Source organism: Solanum dulcamara, chromosome 2, assembly GCF_947179165.1.
Source record: "Solanum dulcamara chromosome 2, daSolDulc1.2, whole genome shotgun sequence".
NCBI lineage: Eukaryota > Viridiplantae > Streptophyta > Magnoliopsida > Solanales > Solanaceae > Solanum > Solanum dulcamara.
In genome coordinates, this window is record NC_077238.1 from 2410752 (window position 1) to 2425749 (window position 14998).

General features: G+C 33.8%; 2 protein-coding genes across 2 annotated transcripts; one reads left to right on the forward strand and one right to left on the reverse strand.

The window, feature by feature from the left end:
* Positions 1–3193: 3193 nt before the first annotated feature.
* Positions 3194–7910, reverse strand: LOC129879962 (caffeoylshikimate esterase-like). Its single transcript, XM_055953724.1, has 8 exons — positions 7524–7910; positions 7376–7405; positions 6324–6453; positions 6050–6196; positions 5732–5862; positions 4445–4582; positions 3829–3927; positions 3194–3736 (listed from the first exon to the last, which is right to left on the reverse strand). The coding sequence occupies exons 1-8, from the start codon at positions 7821–7823 to the stop codon at positions 3518–3520; spliced, it is 1194 nt and encodes a 397-aa protein (XP_055809699.1). The 5' UTR covers positions 7824–7910; the 3' UTR covers positions 3194–3517.
* A 1572-nt stretch (positions 7911–9482) lies between these two features.
* On the forward strand, positions 9483–11944 carry LOC129879963 (pentatricopeptide repeat-containing protein At3g29230). Its single transcript, XM_055953725.1, has one exon. It carries the CDS (start codon positions 9811–9813, stop codon positions 11434–11436), a length of 1626 nt encoding a protein of 541 aa, XP_055809700.1. The 5' UTR covers positions 9483–9810; the 3' UTR covers positions 11437–11944.
* The last annotated feature ends 3054 nt before the right edge of the window (positions 11945–14998 follow it).

Consider the following 14998-nt stretch of genomic DNA (forward strand, 5'->3'; position numbering starts at 1 on the left):
AAATTAGATTGAGGTACATAAATCAAATAAAATAAAGGTGTTATGGGTGAAACACCAAGTCAAAATAGGGAGTGAAGCTCCAACTTCTCAAACAAAAATATGTTTGAAGTTTGACCTTATCGTACCATGAGTGAAACTTCACAAATAAAAATGTCTTAGGAGTTTGGCCTTGCCAAGGCTATAACTTTAGACAAAAGCCTTGCCAAGGCCACCTTTAGTCAAATATGTCTGAAGTTGGTTTGGCAAGTCAAGTAAACATAATTTGGCCTGGTCAACTATCAAGCCATTATATATTTGGCTCCTTGTCGTGGTATAACTTCACTAAAAACAATGCTTGAAGTTTGCCTTTGTCAAGTTCACAATTTCAATTAAAGATATCTGAAGTTGGTCTTAGCAAGACATACCAAACTTCAGACAAAACGTTTGTTGTTTAGACTTCACAAAGGTCACACTTCAGACAAAAATGTCTAAAGTCACACACGAATTTTCAACTTTCATACGTATGAAGTTGTTTCCTAAACGAGTAAACTTGCAAAAGTTTTAACTTCGAATATAAATTAAATAATGACTCCAAAAATGAGTATTTATACACGTATACGTTTTATCGTTTTGAGCTTCTCTTACAATTAAGCCAATCAAGTTGCTCTACACTCCCTTCGTTAATCAATTCATCTTGTTGAATCACTAATGGTGCTCCATACCCACACATTAAAGTAAATTACGTGAAAGAGGATATTAGGGTATATATATACTTGTCACATATTTGTTGCACAAGATGAGGTTTTGAGTTGAATGTTCAGATTCTTTTATGCGATATAAGAGTACGCAGAAGTCCTAAATTCAAGTCTCACCATCACCCTTAATCCTAAACAAAAAGGAAAAGTTCTTATGTATGTACTTGTCCAAAAAATTAAAAGATTCTGACCAGCACGTAAGGTAATGTGTTAGTAATTAAGTGAATAAAAACATGTAGAATTTTTATTCACTGGATATTGAAAGATACACTCATACAATTGCCTAGGTGTTTCATGCTTTTACCTTGTCTGAGAGGAGATTTTATATTTGACCAACTCCCATGACTCCTTTTTTTTGGGGGGTGGGGTGGGGGGTGGGGGTTCATCCGAAAAATTCATATTAAAACTCAATTAAATTTAAGTTCACGCATTATTATTAAGACTAACTTTTATTCATCTATACCTTGTTTCTCTATTTATATTCAAGATCATATATCTATATATATTTTTTTATTTTTTTTCTATATTTAAAAATAATTTAATTTTAAAAATTCTATTTCTTTTAATAATATAATTTACAGCCACAAAAATGTCTACCATTTATTTTAGACTACACATTTATAATATACTTTAAAATTATTAACTTTTAATCTTGAACAACATTATACTAGTACAATATATTACATAAATTAGTTAAAACACTGAGGGAATGAGAGAGGTAAGTGAGAGAGCAATAAGCATGAAATATATTACAGTAGATATATGTCCTTTAATTTGTGCATGTTGTAGCTATATTCAAATTAATGGTGTCCTCATCAATAAGGTTTGTAAAGAAGTTAAAAGTTTGAGTTTATATGTTTTGGATTTTGGAAATTGTAATTTACTCGATTTTAATTAGATAAATTATTCATATATTAAATGTATTATTAAGCACAAAATAGAATAGATTTTGGGCCAAAATTACTTGGATTCTATTGGACTCGTAAGTAAAAAGCGAGTCAGGATTTGAAGTTTGTAGGTTCGAGACTATAGGGAGTACAACAGCTTCAAGTGCTAATTAATGAGTTTGCAATTTAGTAATGGTACATATTTAGTAATTAGTACTCCTCCATTTCATATTAGTTGTCACTTTTCTATTTCACACCCTCTTTAAGAAATCATGAAAAAGAAGTCATGTGTTTTACTAATTCACCCATAACTCTTTTCAATGTAATCAATATTATTTACTTTCAAAAATAATTAATTTTAAGGGCCAAAAAAAAGAAATTAATTAATCTATATTGATTTTGTAAATTGACAAGTATTTTTAAACGAACATTTTTAATAAGGTTGACAACTAATATGGGACGGAGGGAGTAGAAATCTTGACATATATACAAAGTTTGGGCTAAAGCCACTTGATTCGACCAAACCCATACATAACACTCTTTCTCTGCTCCCACTCGCTCGTAAGCAGAACTATATCTCCGCCTCTGTAAATTGTAATAGTACGATAGATATATAGATTCGATCGAACCTATACGTAACACTCTTCCTCTGCTCGTGCTCGCTCAATAAGCAGAACTGTATCTCCGGTCCATAAATTGTAATAGTACAATAGATATATAGATCTCCTTTTTGTGCATGTTGTAGCTACATCAAAGTAAATTGTGTCGTTATCGATGAGGGTTGTGTACAATATTGTAGAAGAAGACATTTATACCTTGAAGACAATATAGACAAAACTTAGCCTTACACACAACCCTGCTTTGTCATAAGTGATATCATGTCAATGGGAGGACATGCTCAAATGGCCCTCCTGTTTACTGCATATGCAGTACTTATCTCAAGCTTTCCATTGTCTCATTGAAATGTTCCTATCAACCACAATATACTATATAGGTGTTATTTTCACTGGTGAGATTTGAAGATGATAGAGTGTATGCAGATCTTAACCCTAACTCGTGAAGATCGATAGAGTGGTGTTTTGTCCATGCAACCTTTTTCTAAAAAGTTGGCTCATTTTTAGTGTAGGTGTTTGTTTGATGAGCATCATGCATCTTTTGAATCGGTCAGTTTTACTTTCCATTATACTTTGAGTTTTCATGCATACCCTTGTTGTTAATTAGCAAATCGTCTTGTATTGCACTTGCCATTAGTAGGAGCTAGCTAGCTTAGCTCCAACGTGGGATGAGTGTTTTTTAGATTTTGTTTTCTCAATGGTTCAATTTTACCCTCCGTTATATTTACCCTTGTCTTCAATTTAGCAAATTGTCTTGTATATGCACATCCATTAGTGGAGCTCAAAAGTGAAATAAGTGGTTTTTCTATGTGTTTGTTTGATATAATTTTCCGAATAGAGAATTTTAGGTTAGGCAAATGTCAATAGTCTCTTTTCCTCTCACAATATGTTTCTCTGATCGTCCAAAAATAATGCTTTTTTTGAAGAATCTGATACACCAAAGAATAAGATAAAAAGAAGAGTTCCCGCAAAGTGTAGAAGCATTTTCGAGTGTCTGAACAACAAAGTTCACAAGAGAAGAGGTAAAGAGGATTAACAATGAGCCCTCCATAAGATTTTGGCAAATCTACATACTAGCTTTTATGGTTTCATGTATCACATAACCAATCCTCCTTTGCTTCATTCCTTTATCAATAACAATAGCAGTTCCAAAAAATTGTCATTTGCCTATATCCCATTCTGAATTTGGTTTTTATTGTCTAAAATCACATTTCCTAAAACTAGATGAATGGTGTTGGTTTCAACAAGAAATGTCTCTGCAAAACCCCTTTAAAACCGAAGACTAATTCGAAGAGCACCGAGAATCAAGCCATGAGATAATGTCGTTGAGCACAGTAAGAATCCGGTCGTCAGGTTCACCTTCAAGAATGCAGTGATACCCTCCATCATAGAGCTTAAGAGTTTTGTCACTGCTGGAAGACTTGTCATACAGATACTGACTCACACGAGGATCCGTCACTTTATCATCTGCTCCATGAAGAATGAGCATCGGGGATGCCACCTGCAAGCATTGCACGCACAAATTGTTGATTCCTTTGGACAAAGCTGGAAAACATGATGGTGTTTCGTCAATAAATGTGGATATGTACTGACCTTTTCCACTTGTGATTCTATGTATTTTGTAGCCTTTAAGAGTTCCACAGCAGTTTTCACGCGTGTTTTATCGGAGTAAGAGATTACATTGTATGGAGCCTAGAAAAAAAATTAAACAAGAACTAGCTTCAGTAACACATCAATACAGACCGATACTAAGCATACATTGAACATCAATGTGGATATAAGACAACTCGGTGCACTAAGCTTCTGCTATGCGTGAGTCCAGGGAAGGGCCGGACCACAGGGGTCTTTAGTACACAGCCTTACGCTGCATTTATGCAAGAGACTGTTTTCAAAGCTCGAACACGTGGCCTACTGGTCACATGACATAGATTAACAAATCATGTTGATGGTTGCAAGCGATATTCCAGAACAAAATGCTATAAGAACTTTAGAAGGAAAAACAGTGAACAGGTTTCTACAGAATAAAGGAGTCCATAAATTCATATGGAGCTATATCAAATATCTCAATAAGGGGCAGAGATGGGGCTTGGAAGAGGACAATGGAGAGTTTACCACAGACGGGGCATATAGATTTCTTTAAATTTAGAGCAGTCATCGTTTGCCTAGTATTCTGCCTCACTAACATTAAGAGAGTAACTCGAGGCATTACCATTTTCCTTTTCTTGAATTCCCTGATTGCCAATTCCGCCAAATCTTTCGTAGGGACTATCTTTGCTTGTGGCATAATGTTCGACAAGAAAATCAAGACTTTCTGCAGTGGAACTGGTGGCGTCATGTCTTCTGCAATCTTAGCAGAGCACCGAAGGGTCAGCTAAATTCTTGCATTTAGAAGGTTCAAATTCCACAAACATGATGTAAAAATTTCAACAAGCACAGAATTCCATGGCAATTCTGAGAGGAAAATGTAATTTCTTTCTACAGTGAATCATTCAAAATTGATAATTCAGCTTCATTCTTAAATACGATTTGACTGCTGGCGACAAAAGTATTGCTTGTTAGAACATACTTAGTTTCATGTTTATATAAATGGTGCCTGAAATGAGAAACATTTCTCAGCTCAAGCTTGATACTTAGGGGGGGAAATATCTGTTGCAACAAGCAAACCTTTTCCTGATAGAAATATCACGTCATAGAGAATAAATTATGAGAAAACTTTACGAAGGAAACAGAAAAACAAAAAAGAACAGTTGGTACTTAAAGGTTCTAAAATTCTCTAGAGACTATTGGCATATTGGGAACAAAAATTTTCAGGACGGAAGCATGCATCGACTTAGAACCAAATTTTTACCATAACTGTTCTTCTAGTTTACCCCTCATTAAGTAAATATAAGAGGGGGTAAAATGAAGAGGGATAAAGAAATTCAGGGTGCCTGGAGATCAGTACGAGAATCATCCTCAAAAAGCTAAAATTTGCTAACAGCACAGAGCAATGAATCAAAATGAATGCCATTATAAAGAAAACATGTGTTTTAGCATCATTAAATGACAATGAATCAGACCGAGTTTTTGCATTGAAAATGGACATCTTTTTCTGGTGACAGAAAATGAACCAATTTTTTTTTTCTGTCCATTCTTTATTAGTTCATAGCTCTCAACTCAAGTCGGAGAAAATTTAAGTGCCTACAATTCAAATGGAAGACCAAAGAGAAACGTCGCATAAGATGGAAGATCAACAAGCAAAACTGAAAATTCTGCCCTCTTTGAAAATATTTAAAATATATTCAAGTGTAAAGATATTGAACTCGTTGAGATTATCATTTCTACATATTTTAGTTTGATGGAGAGAATTAGGAAATTCTGAACTTTTTGATACCGAAGAAAATGATAAATGCATTGGTTCAGCTCAAAATAAACGTGCTCAAGAAAGTGAGAAACTAGAAAATGGGAAATACGATAATATAAGAAGTTAGCTAGACTAGCTAAAGATAATTATTACTTTGCACATTGGCGCGACAAGGACAATTCCATCCCATTCATGTGGTTCCTTAAGAAGAGCTTTCAGAGCAATTGCACCTCCCATGGACTGCCCAAATATAAAGTGGGGAAGCCCTCTAACTTCTGGCCTACCTGGTCCATCACAAGAGCACTTATCATTAAATTGTCACACGACACATGCCCTACCAAAAATTAGAAAAGCCATGAATGAACTTCAATTGGGGTTTAATGGATTTTGCTATTCACATTGTCTGATTGCGATGATTGCGATTACACTGGATATGTTGTTAAGGCAAAGCAAAAACTCACTGCAACTTACTTTTAATCTTCACATACTGTTCATTGACATTGTCAACTATACCATCAAATTCAGGAATATATCCATGCAAACCATCAGAGAGACCAAAACCGGGATGATCAATAGCATAGACAGCATAGCCAGCAGCCGCTATATGCTTTGCAATACCTGAAAATTAATATATCATACAAAAGAATATAAACGGCTACTAAGTAATACTAATAAAAAACCAGAAGTTGATTGGAAGAATAATCAAACTACTATTGGCTCTGTAGTTAAAGAGATAATAACAAACCTTCAAAGAAGAAAGTGCAAGTATCACCATATCCATGACTGAAGCACAAAGCACCTTTAATTCGTATGCCAGGCTTTGGCAGCCAACTTTTACAGAAAATCTGTTGGCCTTTCGAATTTGTTTCATACCACTACAAAATGCACATATGCAATTATTCAAATTCGAAGATGTATAAATCCCCTTCCTAAATAGTATGATACAAAAATTAACGAGTGAGAACAAAACAAAGACGATAAATTTCCATCGAAGAGACAAATCTAACTGGCAAAAAAATTAACAGTTCACAACTCAATGCTCCATATATATACATCATCAACCTAACCTTTTGACATAAATGTTTTAGCAAATAAGAGTAATAAGAATGGAAACAGAACTTAAGAATAACTGGGTGCCATTGTAGTGATAGTAGCGATTGTTTCATAATCAACAAAGTTTAAACTTCAAAGAAAACACTTCCTAACTTCTTTCTCCATCAGTTTTCCTAACTAACCTGCATTCCAGTCTCTCCCTCGTATTACAAAAACCCCATTTGCTGTTTCCTATCTTTGAGCTCACTCTCGTTCAAATCGACATCGATCTATTCAAATTATTCAAAACACGATTAAGGTGATACATAAGTAATCAACTTCAATGACATTGCACAACAGAGCAAAACCGAACCACATAGCTAAAATAAAGATTTGCAACAACACTAGATGGTCTCTTCATTCTTTACATCTGTTGAAGCCTTGGCGGTCAGAGGTACCCGCCACCTATGCTGGTGGGAACTAACAGGTACCTTATGGAATTAGTCGATTCCGGACACCACGACTATCAAGATAAGGATCCCTTGACATTTCCTCTAGGAAGACTTTTTTTTGATGACTGTGGTGTCCAAGCCAACTTTCGCACACATCAACTATTTCCACGGATGTCATCTCCCACCCACCACCTCCTCTAGGAAGACTTACTAAGAAGTAAATTGTAATTCCCAAAAGTACTCATACACAGAGCCCTAATACCAAAACTAGAGCATAATAGCATAATATAAGTAAATTGATTAAGTTTAATACCTCCTCTAATCTGATATCACCTGGAGCCATCTGCATAAACCCCATAAAGTAAAGAACCAAAAAAAAAATTAGGAAGCAAAATCACCACTAAAAATCTAATCTTTGCTCAAACAAAACAAAAATAACAAGATAAAAACAAACCCCAAACCTTAAACAAGATATGATCAAGCTGCTGTTGAGCATTAACAAAAGCTGAACGAACCCTTCTTCTAGCAGGAGCATGATCCAAATTTTGTGAAGCAATTTCATTTAAAGCTTCACTAACCCCTTCAATTTTTGCCTTTTTTAGAGCCATAGTAATCGTTCTACCTTTAGTCTCTGAAGTAGAAGTTTGTAGTTTCCACTTCCATTTATGCCGGAGAATAATGGGTCGATCGATTTTCCGGGGGAAAAGTGAAGATTCCGGCGGTATAGATGGTCGGAAAGTGGAAGCTAATGCAAAGTTCATTTTTTTATTATTATTGATCGATCACAGAGAGAAAGTGGAAATGTAGATTTTAAATAATTAAAAAAAGTGGCACTAAGCCGACAAGTAAACAGTCAATTCACGTTCTTTTTAATGTCCATTTTCTCTATTTTTCCCTAACAAAGAAAACGTGAGATTTGACTCAACTGTATATTAGTAGTAATAAAGTATTGACACTTAGAGCCCATTTGGATTGATTTAAGCCCCTTTTCAGCTTGCTTTTGAATGTATTTGTCTAATGCTAACTTTAAGCCAGAAAGTTTTTAAAGTCAGTCAAAAATAAAAAGTTATGATTCCTAACTTTTTTTTTTCTAAGTGATTAAAGTCATTTTCTTTGACCATGGAAATTACTTTTATATCCCTTATATTTTAATTAAATTCCCAAACTATCCTTTTTATTCTTTTAACCCTAAAATTCACATAATTATCCTCATTTAAGCACTTTTATCCAAACACTCAACTGCTTATTTATAAAAATAACTTTCAGCACTTTAAAGTTCTAAAAGCACTTCATACATAAAAGTTGTTTTTTTAAGCACATCCAAACGGGTTCTTACTAATGTTTTGTAGGATGAACTGTTAACAATTTGATATTTTTTCGGAATCGATTTTTCATATTATATTTTTTTTATTTATATAAAAAAAATTCTTTTAATGTAATGGTATATTCTTTATAAAATTTATTTCTCTCTGACAATTATATTCAAATATTATATAATACTCATTCTGATTCAAAATATTGTCACATTTTACTTTTCAAAAGATAATTTAATTAATTTTTAACGCTAAATTTCATTAGACAAATTGGATAGTTTAAACTATACGGAAAGTATTATTTCTTCCATTTCAATTTATATGATGTTGTTTGGCTTGATATGTAGTTTAAGGAAAAAAGATTTTTAAAATTTATGATCTAAAACAAATCATACTCATTGATGTTTGTATAACTATAAATCATCTTACTAAAGGTAAAATGACATTTCAAATTTAAATAAAGAAATATATCATTATTTTTTACTAATTAAAAAGGAAAGTGTATGACATAAATTGAGATAGAAAAAATATAAATTGTAATTTTTTCTTATATCAATATGATGAAAAAGATACATTTTATAATGTTGATAATAATAACAGTTCAAAAATTGTTTACGGAATAATAGAAGTCCCACAAAGCGATAGTATCTTCAAAAAAAACATGAATTAGGAGCATTATTTGACTAACATACCATTTATTAATTCTTGAATCTTTATTTATTTACGTGCCTATTAATTCTAGAATAATTAATGTTAAAAACAAAGTTAGAAAAAGATAATTAACTCTCTATTGATTGTTTAAAACTGACAACTATTTTCAGACAAATATTTTTAATATACATAATAATTAATATGGGACGGAGGAAGTATTTTATTTTAGAAACTTTGAACCAAATATAGTCAAAAAGTAGGATACATATTTTATAACTATAATGAGTGGAGTAATTTATAAGCACCTCAATTAATTCTACAAAATATTAGATCACAAATTTCAAAAAAATTCAACTTCTTTTTCTTAAATTCATAATTTAGGACGTAAGAGTAGGAAACCGAAACTACAAGACCTTAGTTTGAATTATAGAAACTAATGGGGAGCTCATTGTGATTTTCTTATATTTCATTGGAGCCAGATTTTGAGCTCTCTGCTTCTAAGAACTTTGAAATTTCACCATTCTTGAAATTACAATTTTCCATAAAAGCCATCAAAATTGAAACTTTGAGTCGCCAATTAGAATTTTTTTTCATCTCCAAAACAGCAAAAATTGCTGTAAACGTAAGCTTAATAAAAACTCATCAAAGAATTCTTGAAGAAAAGTTCATATCTTTGTTACAATCATGTAAAACTATAAATCAAGTGAAAGCAATTCAAACCCAGATTACAACTCAGTGTGTTGGTTATACTAAATACATTATCCCTTCTCTTTTGTCTAAATGCATGGAATTCAAGAAAATTTCTTATGCCCACCAAGTGTTTGATCAAATTCCTGACTTACAAGATGCTTCTCCTTGGAACATAATGTTTAAAGGGTATATCCAGAATGATATGTACAGGGAAGTAATAGTGTCGTTTCGACGTATGATGAATGAAGATGTAAGTTTGAACTGTTTTACATTTCCTATGATTTTGAAGTCTTGTGGAAAGTTATTGGCTTTAGTTGAAGGTGAAGAAGTTCATGCTGTAGTGTTAAAGGTTGGGTTTATGACCAATACTTTTGTGGGTAGCACTTTGATTGATATGTATTCGAGTGTTAGGCGAGTGAAATGCGCTTATAGGGTGTTTAATGAGATGGTTTTACGTAATGTTTTTACGTGGACTTCTATGATCAATGGATATGTTGCAAATGGTGATTTGGCATCTGCAAGAATGCTTTTTGACTTGGCGCCTGAGCGAGATGTTGTATTATGGAATAGGATGATTACAGGGTATATTGAATGCCGGAATATGGAAGAGGCTCGAAAGCTTTTTGATGTGATGCCTAACAAAGATTTAATGTCCTGGAATACTTTGTTGAATGGCTATGCCAATAATGGGGATGTTGAGGGATGTGAGAATCTTTTCGAAGAGATGAAAGAGAGAAATATTTTTTCTTGGAATGGTCTGATTGGAGGATATGCTCACAACGGGCGTTTCACCGAGGTTATTAATGCTTTTAAGAGAATGCTAAATGAGTGTGATGTGAAGCCTAACGATGCATCCCTTGTGAATGTTTTGTCTGCTTGCACGAAATTAGGTGCTCTTGATTTGGGTAAATGGGTGCATGTATATGCTGAGAGCAATGGGTATAAGCATAATGTGTATGTTGCCAATGGGTTGATCGATATGTATGCGAAATGTGGGGTGGTTGGTAATGCGGTTGATGTGTTTAGGAGTATGGATGAAAGGGATTTGATTTCATGGAACACCATCATTAATGGCTTAGCAATGCATGGTCGGGGTAGTGATGCCTTGAGTTTGTTTGCTCAGATGAAGAATTCTGGAGTAAAACCGGATGGAATTACTTTTATTGGAGTGTTATGTGCGTGTTCTCACATGGGTTTAGTTGCAGATGGGTTCGCCTATTTTAACACAATGACGAATGATTATTCCATTACGCCTAAAATTGAGCATTATGGTTGCATGGTTGATCTATTGGGCAGAGCTGGTCTTTTGGAGCAGGCTATGAATTTTGTGGAGAAGATGCCTGTACAAGCTGATGCTGTCATTTGGACGGCATTGCTTGGCGCGTGTAGAGTATACAAAAACATTGACTTTGCAAGACTGGTTCTACAGAAACTTATTGAGCTTGACCCGAAAAACCCTGCAAATTACGTTATGCTTGCAAATATCTGTGGTGATGCTCGGAGGTGGAAAGACGTGGCAGAGATGAAAGTGGCGATGAGGGACACTGGATCCCGGAAGGTTCCGGGATGCAGCTTGATTGAGGTTGATGATGAAGTGGCTGAGTTCTATTGCTTCGATGAGAGGCATTCCAAGTCAAAAGAGATATATGGAGCCTTGAGAAGCTTGATGAAGGCATTAAGATCATCTAGTCAAGAAAGTCCATTATTTTTAATGGATTAAAAGTTCTTGGTTTCTTGAAGATATCACGATTTGTTCGATCAAAATCTCTTCAAAATGTTTCATCTGTATCATTTCAGTTGAAAGCTCATCCACTTCAGCCTTCAGATGTTGGTAAATGAGGTGTGTAAGTTAGTCTCTTCTCCTTCCAAATTGGGGGTAGGGGAGGGGGAAATGGGGGAGGGGATTGCAAGATAGGGAATCGAACCCTCACCAATAAGGTGAAAGTTTAGATAGTCAACCAACTAAGCTACTAAGATTCCCCAAAAATGCTGTTGTAATCAAGATTCGAAGTTAGAGCACGTGCAAGAACCTTCAGGGGCACAATAACAAGTTGCCCCAATCCAACTTATAGTCTGATGGTCATTTATGGGTCAGATAAGTGTTGTATATTAACTTGAGGTCGTTGTAGGGACCCATAAACTTCATAAGTTTCTCATTTTTTTCCGCCTACTTCAAGGGTTTATCCCTTGGGTTTTCCACGGTTGGGGTCAGTAATATCTTTTTGATATATGCTGTTTGGATCAAATAATGTAGCACTTAAGCATCCAAGCTGGCTCCTTTTCAAGCATTCAACTCTTGCCAGTTATTTATATTTTCTTTTTTCTGCTCTCTGTTCCCTCACTGACTTGATTTATAATTTCCTGCTTTCTTGACCAGATAGAACTACGTACGAAAGGTTAATTCAAGTGTCAACATTGTGAAGTTATGATATACTTTAATTAAATCGGTGACACACCCTTGAGTAGCCACACCGCGTCTCATCATTCATTACCAGTCTTTTTTTCTTGTTATACTGTTTAAGTTACGAAGATTCTGTTTGAGAACTGCTCTGACATAGTGAAGTTTACTAATTTAGGGAAAATTGGGTTCTTATCCACTTCATTTTTCGGAAAAGGAATGGTATACTTGGTGGAGAATATATATTCTCTTCTAAGTTTGTGAACTGTGATATTTGTGCTTAGTTGTTTCAGTTATAGTGAGGGATTAAAGTTAATTCTCTGAGTTCACCACACTTGTAACAGATCACTCTCTCATAATTTGCTTTATACATGTAGTTTCTTGCTTTTGATATCTGTTACCACCTTTTGTCTTGTGTTTCAGTTATTGCATTATTTCGTCGTTGTCACTATTCTTTTCTAGATGCCACGTATTGCTTTCCGTTTTAATTGATCTGTTTTCTCCACTGCCGTATTTCCTTTTTCACCACTATTTTGATGCTGTACTTGAGTTGAGTGTCTTTCGGTAACACCCTCTCTACCTTCACGAGGTAAGGATAAGTTCTTTGTATACTCTATCTTCACCAAACCCTACTTGTGGGATTACATTGTATATATGTTATTGTTGTAATGTGGCACCAAACTGATTTTCTCTATAGCAACAACAACATGTATCCAATGTAATCCCGTATGCAGCCGTACCCCTATCTTGAAAAAGATAGAAAAATTATTTCCGATAGACCCTCGTCTCAGCCTTGAGAAAAAATTGGATTTTGTTGCAGCATTGAAATAAGGACTGAAATCTAAAAGCCATATTCTATTGGGCTTTTTTTTGTTGTTGTTAAGTCTGTTTTGAGCTTGAAATCTTTCATTATTGTGTTGGGCTTTCCACTCAATTTTCCCCACATCTGGTCCAATAATGGGCCAGGTCCAAAGATAATCTTTTCCCAAGAAGCCACTTCCTTTTTGAACCAGCTTGCACGCACCATTGCTACACTATACGCATATATAATTCTAAGTAACTAACCAAATGTGTATATTTTTTATGGTGGTGACTAGATTAGCTTACATACGCGTTGATTATTTTATTAGGTACTAGATAATCCTCTGACACGAGTGTTAAGTAATTCTATCTATCAACATTCAAGTAGATAAAAAAAAATCATCTCGTGTTTTCTTTTTAAAATCTTTGTCGGGAGTTCAACCCTAATCTCCCATAATTCTCACCCACCTCATTGATCATTAGGTGTTAAGATTATCTATATTTAACTTCTTCTTTTTGTTTGTTTTTTTTAAAATTAAAAAAAAAGAAAAAAAAGTACACAATTGTTAAGAGGTGATTAGATGGTTTAGATTTATATCTAGCCTGAAATAAGCATTGGAGAATGTTAGAGAACGCACGAGTTCTAATGATTTAGTGCATTATTTAACTAACAACCCAATGAACTAGCTCACTCTTGCGGGATCACGGTCCTTTGTCCCGATTATTATAGCATGTGTTATTTGGGACATAACAGATATAATGATTTGACGTCATCTTCACCTTCTTTCGATTTCTCATTAACAGTCTATTAGGTTTTCAAACTCAAGAATAACAATTAAATACGAAAATGCATGTTGTGATCAAATAAAAAAAATCTTTATAGTTATATATATATATATTACGTAATGGTGGACCCAATCAAATAGCTCTAGAACTCTAAACCTAAGTTGTCCCCAGTGAATTATTTTAATCTTCATTAATATTAAAATCAGCCTCGTGTTAACACTTAATTAAACACTACACATACTCATGACTCTTTTGTCATAAAGTGACATCTTATATTAAACATTTTTTTGAAAATGAGAGTATACAAACAATAATTTAGTTTCAATGTCTGCTAGGTTTCCTTATTATGAACGATTATATGTAATTTATCTTGTAAAAATTTCGTGCGTTATTCCTTTTTAGAGAACTGTTTAGATAACGTATTTATTTTTTATTTTCTTGTGACTTATGGATCTTTTAAACAACAGTCTAAAATTTCATTTTGATGAAATAGATAATATTATGAGAAACTATTAGATTATAGTCTAAAATTCTGTAAATTATTGCAAACGTCACGAGATCATAATATTTTATTTGTAAGATTGAGCAATATATAAATAAATATCAACTCAAGTCTAACTTTGTCCTAAACGTAATTTCTCAAGAACTATATTTTCATTACTATTGAAAATAGAAACATAATCTTGATGGTAACCAGAAAGAGCTAGCGATATAATTAAAGAGCAATCCGGTGCACTAAAGTTCTCGCTATGCATAAGGCCCGGAAAGGATTCGACAACACAGGCCTATTGTACGCAACCTTACATTTCGATAATAGGCTGAATTCAAGGCTTAAACTCGCAATATAATTAAATTCCTTTTAAAATACTAATAAAAGCTACTAGGCCTTCGTGATTATGGCGAAGGCGGCTATGGCCATTGTTGGATAATCACAAAATTATAGGTTTTAATATTGTAATTAATCCAAGTGTAATTATCCAGCCAATTAAATTTACTTAAGTTTATATTTTTCTATAATATTTTGATAGTTATTATAAGCTGCTGTTTCTGTTGATCTAGCTAGCTACTTTCACACGTCATTTTCTTGTATGAAAGAGACGGATTAGAACACTAATATAAACCTAAAAAATACAGCTAATTAAAATTATACTCCATTAATTAATTTTTGTGGGTAAGTTCTTGTTCAAGACTCTTAAGGGGTCGTTTGGTAATTGATTAGAATTATGCAGGTATTAATAATACATGAATTAGTTGTATATAGAATTTAGTTATTCATTCAATGTTGTATCCTATCCTA

What these genes read in the sequence shown, in the direction of transcription:
- LOC129879962 (XM_055953724.1), bottom strand. Translation starts at nt 7,823, where the DNA reads ATGAACTTTGCATTAGCTTCCACTTTCCGACCATCTATACCGCCGGAA. An exon ending in TTGCACTTTCTTCTTTGAAG is followed by an intron (nt 6,197 to 6,323) that starts GTTTGTTATTAT and finishes ATTAATTTTCAG; the next exon opens with GTATTGCAAAGCATATAGCG. An exon ending in TTGTCGCGCCAATGTGCAAA is followed by an intron (nt 4,583 to 5,731) that starts GTAATAATTATC and finishes TGCTCTGCTAAG; the next exon opens with ATTGCAGAAGACATGACGCC.
- LOC129879963 (XM_055953725.1), top strand. Translation starts at nt 9,811, where the DNA reads ATGGAATTCAAGAAAATTTCTTATGCCCACCAAGTGTTTGATCAAATT.